Raw genomic sequence first — 11,686 nt, 5'->3', positions numbered from 1 at the left:
AAAAATTTTAGATACTTGCGAAATCGGAAACCACATTATTTCTTGCGCACCTCCCACCGAAAATATTTTTATGGATCTGCTACTGATTCTGATGCATTCTTTGTAAACCTATAATTGTTTTTCATGGAGAGAGTTGTAGGAAGCGGGGACGTAGACACGAGGGAGGAAGGAAGATTGGAGGAGAAATCGGCCTTCAAAATTTTATCTTGCTCTCCAAAAAGGGTTTTTAATGCTGTTACAATATCATAATTACATCGAATATGTTCAATGACGTTTCACAAATGTTTGATATCTTTATTTTTAAACAAACTCTTTAAATCAAGTTTTACAATATTTGCTCCCTCCCTAATATTGTTTTTGCTTCCCTAAATTTTTTTTTCTTTCTATATAACTGATAGGAAGTCTAGTTTTTCAAGTTTGTTACTTGCACAGCTACAGGCGACCACGTTAGTAAAAACTCTGGTAAAAGTAGGCCTGCTTGCTTTCGTCATCTTTTGTGTTAAGTTATCGTATCTGCCAATTGCTTTTTTGTTCTTTTTAAACTTAAAATTTATTCTGCGATCAGATGGTTATCTTGGATAGCTTTGTTAAGGCTTGCTGTGGCTGAGCTGTGGCGTCGATACTTTTCTCATCATGTTTTAATGACCAGTAGCGTTGACAGGGGTGCAGGGAGTACTTTTGCACCTGGACCAAAAGGCCTAGCCCTAAGAAGTTACAGAAAATGTTGCATTTTCTCTTGCCGTTGCGCTTTTCAACGGTGTCTTTTTTTAGGGCCGGGAATGCTGCTGATGTCATGACAAAATTAACCTCTCAAAGGCTAAGTAGGCCTAAATGATTACTATGCGAGTAGGCTAATATAGTTTCAAAGATATTGTTTCTAGAATTTACAAAACAAGCTTACCTGGGCTTTATGGTACCGTGGTCTTAGTTCCTAATGGTCTTGACCAAGACGTATGAGCACCATCTCTGCGCCCCGAAATTTTTTGGACCCTACTTTTTTTGGAAATCTTCCTCAAACCATTGGCCTGTTCAAAAATGAACCCAGAAAGCAGTCGGTTGAACCCTTTAAACTTTCAATGTAGAAGAAATAAAAACTTTGCCTCCATCATTTTAGCAGTAAAAATTGTTTTAAATCCTCCAGAAAAGAAAGTAACTCCACATACAATATGCAAACAATGCAGTTATTTGAGTTAAAGTTTGCCAACCAAAACCTGTTTTGTGTTAGTAGGCTAGGCCACGCTATTTAGCCTAGGCCTACATGCTTTATTTTTTTAGCTGATTTTATGCACTTATGCTGTGCTTAACACAAGGCATAGCATCTTTTCACATATAAACTAGGTGGGCAATTACCCATCTAGTCCCTTTGCTTGCCCCCCTTGCCCTTTCTTTGCCCCCCTAGTTTGAAACTAGGTGGGCAATTTTTAAGACTTAATTTTTGTTTAAGTTAGATCCAAGTTAAAGAATGAACAGCTAAATGGAAAGCTTCAGGATACATTTAGAACTTATGAGCCTACCTTTGACCTAACGGTACTTATAATATCCTTAATGTTCCATTCAAGCAGATTAATTAGCAATTTGTGTTGTGAGTACATCAAACTTTGTGTGAGATTCTAAATGTCTGAATTAAGTTTGTTTCCTGATTTTCATCAAAATAAAACACCAGCTCTTTAGAATCATCTAATTCTGCAAAGATTCAACTCATTACAATATCTTAGCAGTTAATGTGTTTCATAGATTATCGTAGTTATTTCTTTTTACTTTAGTACAAGAGACCTCTGCAAGTAAACGTTGCTAGATTAAATTTTATTACATTATTATTTATAAAATATTGTGGGCGGGATGAATATAGGAATCAATTATGGGTCTCAAAAGTTTAGTCTAGGTGTAATAGGCCTATGCCTTTTTACCCACAGTTTGCCTGAGAAATCTACATTTTTAAGCTTACATGTTTTACGCTCGGGAAAAAATGCCCTTTTTCCCATCATTTACGCGCGAAAAGTGCCCTTTTTAACATAACTCTCGCGCTAAAAGTGCCCTTTTTTGAAAATTTGCCCACCTAGTCCCAATTTGTGAAAACATGCTATGACACAAGGGATGTGAATTCTGATCAAAAACATCCGACTGACTTTATGATCTTTTAGGGGCGCATACTGTTTTTGACTACATAACAATGCAAAAAACTATATAAAGCTAAACTAAATAAAGTCGGTCTGATCGATGGATAATTTCAACCATAATAATAACAAAAAATTATTCCTTCCTTCCATAGGATGTTAAGTCCGCCGTGGGACTAATATCAGTTGTTTAGAAGCATATCAAACCATTTGTTGCGGAAACATACAATTTCAACAATTCCTCATAAAATTTCGGGGTGGCGGCCCTCCTGGACCCCTCCCATGAATCCGCGCCTGCATGGACGTGTAATCTATTAAACTTCGAGTTTTTGCAGCAGTATTTGTATTTTCATCTTTTTAATTAGGAAAAAACATAAAACAGACTAAAGTAAGTGGAATTCTAACTTTGTCTCCAGGACTTTTTTGAAAATTTAAACGAGCAATAAATCTTCGTATAAATATCGTGACTTTTGTTTGTAGCGAGAGCATAATAATCTAAACTGTCGAATCACTAATATGTGTGTTTCCTGGATCTGTGTGATTGTTTAATCAGTGATTGCATAATTTGAAACGTTGTGACAATCAAAGCGTTTATGACAGCGGTTCCCAACCTGTTTGGTGCCGTGACCCTTTTATAACATTTGCAAGTTGCGGTGACCCCAAGGATACAATTACTTGGGTTAATCCTCCTTCACTGCACTTTTGAAGCTAACTAGTAGGCTAATAGGCTATATATTAAATTTGACTTCTAAATAACACAACAAATCAACACAACAATTTGTTCAGTGAGAAGGCTGTGCTTGCTTCTTTTTAGCCAGATCTAAAATCCTTGGAGCAGTCTTTGCAAGAGCACAACGCAGATCATCTTCTGCATCAAGTCTGCTCCTATATTTAGATTTGATAACCAACAAGCTTGAAAAGCCTGTTTCACAAAGGTATGTTGTTGGAAAAGGAAGAATCAGGCCCAATGCGATCTCAGACAGAACGAGATATGACTGCAAACTTTTGATCCAAAATTTGGTAACTAACATTGAAGAAAAATCAGTTTTTGCTGCATCGCTGGTAATGAGTTCAATGAACTCCTCTTGTGCATTCTCAGGAACATTTTCAACTCTGAGTCTCTGATGGTGAATGGGCTTCTAGCAAGGGCAAATCTTGTGTCAGGTAAATTAGGAAAATACCTTGAAATTTCTTCCTCAAGAATTTTGAAGGGTTCTTTGACAGAAAGTATTGTTCTGTTCATTGTTTCCTGTTCAATATCATTTTTGTCAAAGAAAGCAGATAAGTTCGGCAACATGTAAATTCTATTTTCATCCAATTTTTTTTTGCCAAAGTTGAACTTTCAACCGGAATGCTCGGATCTTTTCTGACAAATCTAGGCATGTTGCATTTGGTCCTTGGAGAGACAAATTTAACTCATTTAAGATTGCAAAGATGTCAACCAAGTAAGCAATTTTGTAAAGTTGGTTTTTGTCGCCGAAAAGTGTTTCAAACTGTGGTTTAGATTTTTGATTAAAATATGTTTTTAATTCATCACGAAGATCAAAACCACGTTTCAAAACTTTGCCTCTGGACAACCATCTCACACTAGTGTGAAATAACAGAACATTATTGGATGCATCCAACTCACTGCAAACTTTTGAAAATAGGCGGCTGTTTAAAGCACTAGCTTTTACAAAATTCACGACACTTACAACGCTTTTCATTGTATCTTGGAATTTGTATCTAGTTACTAGTAACTATAGACATTAGACAAACCATGGTAAAATCGCGATTTTTTACTAGACTCTAGTAAAATCGCGATGCACTCTGTGGTGAGCAGCCCATTGTTAAGAGTTAACTTTCTAAATTTCTAAACTAATGAAATTCTAAGGGATTGTCAGGCGACCCCAGTTGGGGTCGCAACCCACAGGTTGGGAACCGCTGGTTTATGATAAACACTTGGCTTGAAGATATAGGCCTACTGTAGATTACGGTAGTAGTCTATTCTAAAGATTGTTGTTGTGTGGTCTTTTCACGGATTTTTGTTTAAAGATCTAGGTTATCCACGTCAATCCCTATGGATTGATGTTTTTATAATTTTTTAAGTGCTGCTCAATGAGCTATTGAGCTTATTGGCACGAGAAGCTGATAATTTCGTTCCTAATTGGCGGAATGTCAAATATCAAATATTTCTTAAACCCGGATGTGGAAATCGACAAGCCTAGTTCAACATTCATTCAGGTTGAAAGGCCGCAATTTATTTACGTTTACATTGATAGCAATTTTAGATGGACACAATAGCCTTATGAAATGTTATAGAAAAATCAATAAAATACTTGAGCATATTATGTTATCCCTTCACAGTCTCGACGTCGTTATTCGTAAATTAAGTTAATTGTTCGCTATAACCTGTGAAGAGCTTTTTAAATCATTCAGTTGTTGTGAAAAGCTCTGAAGTTCGTATGGCTAAACGATCTTGACATAATTGTTATTTCCTCTCAAAGTAGGTAGCTTACATTGTCGGACGTGTTTTTGGAACTGTCAGAATAGATCGATTAAAAATTACAGAAGTAGCAAAAAATATAAACGATTATTTCGAAGTGTTCAGCAACTGCAAGTATACTGTCATAAAGGAAATACAACTGAGTGGTGAATCATTGTTAGCTTGTAGTCAAAAATCAACGAACAGATAATGTCTGATCACAGAAGTAGCTCAAGCGAAAGCAATGACGATAGTACATTGGCCACAGAGAGAAAAACTCCAAAAAAGAACAACATTTCTGATGATGTGATATCCAAATCACGTACATTTCGCATTCCTACCCATACAGACGCCATATTACAGGTCAGTGTAAAATGTAAATGGTAAATGCCAAGTTAGTTTTTGTATGGTCCAAATACAAACACCAACCTATGAATGCAACCTAATAGAAAACAAAAGAGTAGGCTAATATTAAAAATAAATAGTAATATTATTTTCATACTTTTATCAAATAATAACAATATTTTTATTAATCAGACTTTTTGATTCGCTGTTGAGACAGACAGTAACTTAGATCACACTTAAGTAGCCTACTGCGCATTGAAAATGCAAAGATTGTCATGAAAGCGACGGCAGGAATATCGTTGTGGCAACATAGCCTACATGGACATGTTGAAATATCCTACCAAAAAAGGGTGTTGATACGTGGTGGTTGGGTACTCCAAACTCTCTTGTTCAAAGCTACTTCTGCTTTTTTCATTTGAAACACTCGTCTACCAATCACGTTTTTACACATGCTATAAGAATCCTACCTCTATGTATGCGAATATTAGAATTTACTTGAGCTTCGATAATCTTTTTTTATTTGAATTTGTTTATATTGTAGTTGTCATAATATACTCATCAATGCAATATTTGTCTCGATGCAGATGCTCAATAAGCAAAGAAACGAAGGGGAGTTTTGCGACATAACTGTTCTGGTTGAACACCAGCGATTTTCCGCTCACAAATGTGTATTAGCGGCCAACAGCCCGTATTTTAAAAGTTTGCTTTCCACTGACAATGATGGTGTCTTTTTACGTCATGTAACTGCAGAGAGCTTTAAAGAAATTTTGGATTTTATGTACACGTCACGTTTATATTTGGAATCAACTTCTGTCCAAGATGTTCTTTCGGCTGCCAAATTTTTACAAGTTAAAGGAGTTGTTTCAATCTGCTGTCGGTAAGTAGCCATCAGCTATAGCAGTAGGCATGGCTAGCTAAAGATACGGCCTGATTTGTCACATTTTGCAGAAATTTTTAGATTTTGCTAACTTTTGGCGAATGTTTAAATAAATTTTTCTAAAAAGTGTATGTTTACGCTTTCTTTACTGTTTTCCCCAGATGACACAATAGGTTTTAACATCCTCAGATGTTGAAAAACAAAGAAAATTTGATTTCAAAGATTTTAGTCAGACTGTTAATTTGTCAATAACAGTCTGATTCAGCGTTTTTCGACTTACTTTTTCTCATTTGCTACTGCTTCCCCAAGGCAACAAAAAGCTTTTATATCATTAGAAGACAGCAAAAAGTAAGAAAATCTCAGAAAACGTCAGTCAAACACTAGCAGTAGCTGTAATCAAAATCTGCAAAATGTGACAAATCCGGCCGCATCTCCAGGTGGCCATGCAGTAGGCCTTTTAACAACTAACTTATGTGTAGCACTTTTCCACCATCCTGGGTTAAACAATCTTGGAGGTAGCTTAAGAGATAATCAACTTGTTGGCAAGAGTGGGGTGCTTCAAATTTTATAACAAAAATCCTAGTTTAACTTGAATGTATTCAGAAGTAGTCCGAAGCTACCCTTTTAAAACTGGCTCAAAAATTCCGTATACAAAAAATATTAAAGTGAATTCTGATACAAACTTATCAATGCAAATTTATCGACCCGGTCGGATTTTTTAGTTAGCTTTAATTCTTGCCGTTACGCCATGTCGGCAAGTTGCTGGACAAGGAGAGCCTTCAAATGACGTGGTTAGGATAAAAACTACAAATCTTCGTTACGAAGTAGCCTTCTGTCATGTCAATGCAAATATGCAATTATGTTAGGTTACTTATAAGCCTGTAGCTTCGAAATGGAAAACAATGTACATGTTCATGATTTTTTGGATTAGCACTTGACAATTGATATATCTCCTAACTTAGAGGTGGTTCCCATGCTTGATTCAAGCATCGGGATAAGAAGATGAAGTTGTCATTACAGGCTACCTTACCAAGCCTTTTGCATTAACGAGAGTAGGGTGGCGAGTTCCTTTCTAGTAGCCCTTTTTGAAAATGCTGCATTAAACTACATTAAACATATCTCCAATTATCCTTCTATTTTTCAGGTATCTTGAATCGCAAATTCGAACACTAGCTAAGGATTTGGATGAACATAAAACCAAAAACAATAAGCCAACAATGATATCTGTTGACGCGGATATCTTTAAAAGTCAAGAAATGCAAACATTTCCTCCTTTGCAACAGCAGCCACAGATTTCGTACAACCCTGAAAGTGGTGTATTTGAACAAGACTATAATATGGCTCCAGCTTTAGGAGTTCCTATCCAAAGAAACGAACATACACAGCAATTATTTCCTTTTCAGTCTACAAAATTGCCTATCGTGCCATTGCAACAACATCCAATGCAAAGCCAATCTACAGGACCGCCTTTAAATGTTAACCAAAACGCATTTTCAAACTCCGTACCCCATTCACTAACATTGAGAACTCGTAATTTCATCCCAAATAATAGAAATGACCTCTTAGCACAAACAAACGCTAAACCTGGCTTTCGAAGCAGAGGCATGCCTTTGATAGCACCTCCAGCTAATCACACTCAAGCAATTTTACATCAACCTATTAATCCTAACATGTCTTGGAACAACAATTCAAATTACTCACGTTTTTTGCCCTTTGAAAATAAAGGAAACTCTATTCCTGCAAATAATCATAGCCCATACAGTTTTGCTGTTTCACAAAACCTATTGCCTCTTCCTCCTCAAGCCAGACCAAACCCAGGGAATCACTTGTATTCTTCGCAATCCACTGGTGGCAAAGGAAGAAAAATGCATCCCCAAGCGCGTCGAAAAAGTCTGCACGGAGCAGTAAGTAAAATTGGACGGTTTATAGACTACGTACAGCCTAATTAATAAGTTGCATAATTATATCTTCAATATCTTAAATAAACAACTTCCTATGATACTCGCCTAACAATGAACTGCCAATCGCAAGAGACAGGTTTATCAACTCAATCAAAAATGTCATTTTGTTGGTACTAAGGAAATCCATACTGGGATCAGTGTATCAACTAGGTTATTTTTTGCTGGAACGCCCATAGACAGTGCAAAATGTAATAGTGCTGGCCTTTTTAGTATGTAGCGTATAAGGTTAGTCTATAAATAGGTAGCTTTGGTTTTCCAGGTGATCAAATTTTCAATCGAAAAATTAAAATTGTATTTTGGTTAGTGAACAGCCTATTTTATTTGCAAATATCCCAAAAAGAAAATCAAAAGTTTTTACATTGATTCAGCGTCTGCAGACGTTAATTTGCGCATATTTTGTGTAGATACCTCTTTACGAGCCGAGTGGGTGGAAGATCTATCTCCCGATGGCAAATAATTTGCCTCGGGGGATACTTTTAAGTAAGCTATTAGAGCTGAGTGCTCTGAAGCGCTATATTCTCTGAGAGCAATAAACATGGTGTGCACTGTGCATGAACACCGACCAGGGCCGTTGAGATGATAACTCTCAGGCCCCAAATCAAGATACTTTTAAGAAAAATGCACCATATTAAAAAATGCGAGATTGTTTCTTCATGTTCCTGGGCGACTAAAGTCATCCTAGGCCCTGGTCAGAAAGCACCCCTGAACTTCTTGTTAACGCTCCTGTCATCGATTCTTTCATCGCGCTTTTCATGCATTTGTTGTAAGTAAGGTACAATTTTAATAAACAAGTTTTACAGGGTTCGATGGGCTGCGGCGGAAACCGCTGTAGACATCGTTGAGGAAAACGCTTTAAGCAAGGTGATGGAGAATGATGGACATGCAACTCACTCATCACAGACTCTGTTGGTTGCGCTTTGCGTAGGGATGTTATAGTAGGAAATGGTTTATCAAACTGAAGAGAACCACAGTGTGACAGTGTTGTGACGTAAACCATTATAATTGTGTAATCAAAGACTGCTTACAACGTTCAATTTGTTAACTTCATGCAATGAAACCTGCCAAACCTAACGACTAGCAACCGACCGCAATGTTGTGAAAATGTCATCTCACCATACAGAGAAACAGAAAAGTTGTTAAGTAGAGAAAATTTAACAACTCTTTTTTGTTTTCGGAGTTGTAGCGTTCCTCGAAGTAATGAAGTTATAGAAGTTCTAAGAAATATTTTGAATAACTTTGGTTTGACGCAAAATCGTCTCCGCTTCCTTTTTTACCAGCAATTTAGTAGCTTTTTACACTAGTTCAATGTTTGATGAACGCAATTTAGTAGTTTTTTACACTAGTTCAATGTTTGATGAACGCAATTTAGTAGTTTTTTTTTTACATGAATTCAACATCTGCAAATGTTAAATTAATGTAAAAAAGGCAACTGATATACCCACTAGGTTGTTATAAATTTAGTTTCTAGATCAGGGGTGGGCACACTTTTTGAATTAGGGGCCAAAATTATTTTGTTCTTAGACTGGCGGGCCAAGTGATCGAGCCGCCACTTACATATAGTTTGTAACACGAATAACAAAGGGACAAAAAAAACGGAAGATTAAATTAACAAATAACTGAAAAATACAACCAAAAAACAAAATCGAATTTAAATACGACGTCTGACAGGATTGTCAAGCTTTATTTTTTGCCAAAGCATCGAAATTTGGCATCATTTTGGTTGTGGCGATAGTCAGGATAGATTTGAGGTGCGCATCACTCAGCTGAGACCTGTGGCTAGATTTGTTAAAATTCATCAAGCTGAACGTCTGTTCACAAATATATGTGGAACCAAACAATACCAGCATTTTTTGTGCCACCTTTCGAATTTCTGGAAATCTGGTGTTGCTTAGCGATGCGTAAAACTCATTTAGCTTCAGGGCTTCGAATTTCTCCTTTAAAACGTAGTCACTCTGAAGATCGATCAATTCCAACTGCAGTTCTTGTGGTGCTGTTGCAGCGACTTGTGAAAGTGGAGCCGAAATAATCTGAAATGGTTTTTGGAGTTTTTCGAAATCAAGAAATCTACGGCAAAATTCGTGGTGCAAATCATTTAGTGATTTGCTGTATTTATTTGCATGTTTAGGGGCTTCTTTCATCGTCAGTAATGTGGGGAAATGAACAAAAGAATTGTTGGACATTTGTGCTGAGAATAAAGCCAATTTTGATTTGAAAGCCGTAACGCTTGTGTACATATCGTGAGCGAAGAGTTCTTTCCCTTGCAGCTTTGCATTCAGCTCATTCATATGTGTTAATATATCGACAGAAAAAGCAAAATCACAGAGCCAATCTCTGTCCTCCAGCTCAGGAAATTCATCAGCTTTCCCGATTGACTTCAAAAATGAGGTAATTGCCTCTTTAAGGTTCCAGACTCGTTTACATGCTTTACCCAAGCTTAACCAGCGCACATGAGAATGATAAAGCAAGTCCTGGTGATCAGAATCAATTTCCTCAAGAAACTTGATAAATTGGCGATGGTGAAGTCCTCTCCCTTTTATGTAGTTGATCAGTTTTACTACTGCCTTCACTACATGATTGAGCTGCAGTACAGATTTACACAGGGCTTCCTGATGGATAATGCAGTGCAAAAAAGTTATATCCACCCCAGCATTTTCCTCATTCATCTTATCTTGAAGTCTTTTTAGCAGTCCAACATTTTTTCCTGTCAAATTTGGTGATCCATCAGTGGTGACATTCGTAAGTTTGTTCCATGGTAATTTAAACCTGTCGATCACACTAGTGACTTTAAGAAAAAGGTCCTCTCCTCGAGTAGTCCCTTTTAACGACTCCATTGCTAAAAGTTCTTCTATTATCTCAAACTTGTCATTAATTCCTCTGACGAAAATCAAAAGCTGTGCCGTGTCTCTTACGTCATTACTTTCGTCCAGCGCTAACGAATAAAATACAAAAGAATCTGCTTTTCCTTTCAACTCGTTAGCTAAGTGCTCATCAATTTGTTCTATACGGCGAGTTACAGTTCTGCGTGATAAACTGATTTGTTCATATTTGCTTTTTGCATCTGGACACAAGAGACTTGCTGTCTCTACCATGCACTGCTTGATAAATTCTCCATCGGAAAATGGTTTGCTTGCTTGTGCTATTTTGAAAGCCAGTAAAAAACTTGCCTTGGTGATTGACTCAGAAACTGCACTCTGCTGAAAAAGAGTGCTTTGCTGAATCCGAAAATTTGCCACTAATCTCTGAGAAACGTCCTTTCTTTGCTGAGTTGACAGGCTGCTATGATGGTTTGCATGATTGGTGTCAAAATGGCGGCGGATGTTGTATTCTTTCAAAACAGCAACGTTTTTTTGGCAAATAAGGCATACCGCAGTTGATCCCACTTCGGTAAAAAAGTATTTCGTCGTCCACTCCTTTTTGAACACTCTGCGCTCACTATCGACTTTACGCTTCTTCGCTGCACTCATTTTAACAATATAATTTATTAACAACTTAGCAATGTCTATTTCGCTTAGCATTCCACACTGACGAAACTGTTGATAAAAACACTAAACTAAGAAATATGGTACATTACTGGTTAAATTGACTAATAAAACTTTCTGTTTTTAGTGAACCTCCCAGCAAACTGTCCACTTGAAGCGGTTGACTGTCTCTTATCTATAGTCTCGTTCTGTTGCTCAACACAACAAACAGTTTACCAGCAGGGTTGCCAGATTGATAAAACAAAAAAGGCCAAATGCATCCCCAAAAAAGGCCAAATTATAGAAAAAAAGGCCAAACCTGAGGTTTTGTTCTCTTTGTTGAAATCAGTGGTGTTTTTGCACTTACTTTCAACAACAAATTAGATAATATTTACCCAGTTTCTATTGTTGTACATGTTATCTGTTAAAGAAGAATCGCTTAGTAAAATTCCTGAAAAAATACAATC

At 36.9% G+C, this 11,686-nt stretch overlaps 1 protein-coding gene and 1 pseudogene across 1 annotated transcript; one reads left to right on the top strand and one right to left on the bottom strand.

Moving 5' to 3' along the window:
* The first annotated feature begins 4,788 nt into the window (after positions 1 to 4,788).
* LOC145772531 (uncharacterized) lies at positions 4,789 to 8,692 on the top strand. The gene is made up of 4 exons (XM_082584397.1): positions 4,789 to 4,941; positions 5,508 to 5,800; positions 6,945 to 7,704; positions 8,562 to 8,692. Exons 1-4 carry the CDS (start codon positions 4,789 to 4,791, stop codon positions 8,601 to 8,603), a joined length of 1,248 nt encoding a protein of 415 aa, XP_082440523.1. The 3' UTR covers positions 8,604 to 8,692.
* A 742-nt stretch (positions 8,693 to 9,434) lies between these two features.
* On the bottom strand, positions 9,435 to 11,225 carry LOC145772530 (general transcription factor II-I repeat domain-containing protein 2 pseudogene; annotated as a pseudogene).
* Positions 11,226 to 11,686: the final 461 nt, after the last annotated feature.

This window comes from Aplidium turbinatum, chromosome 6 (assembly GCF_918807975.1).
Source record: "Aplidium turbinatum chromosome 6, kaAplTurb1.1, whole genome shotgun sequence".
Classification (NCBI taxonomy): domain Eukaryota; kingdom Metazoa; phylum Chordata; class Ascidiacea; order Aplousobranchia; family Polyclinidae; genus Aplidium; species Aplidium turbinatum.
Note: the sequence above shows the minus strand (reverse complement) of the source record. Positions and strands in the feature narration are given on the sequence as shown.

Coding starts and splice junctions, on each gene's coding strand:
- LOC145772531 (XM_082584397.1), top strand. CDS start 4,789: ATGTCTGATCACAGAAGTAGCTCAAGCGAAAGCAATGACGATAGTACA. Junction 4,942..5,507: donor ATACAGACGCCATATTACAG/GTCAGTGTAAAA, acceptor GTCTCGATGCAG/ATGCTCAATAAGCAAAGAAA. Junction 5,801..6,944: donor GTTGTTTCAATCTGCTGTCG/GTAAGTAGCCAT, acceptor TCTATTTTTCAG/GTATCTTGAATCGCAAATTC.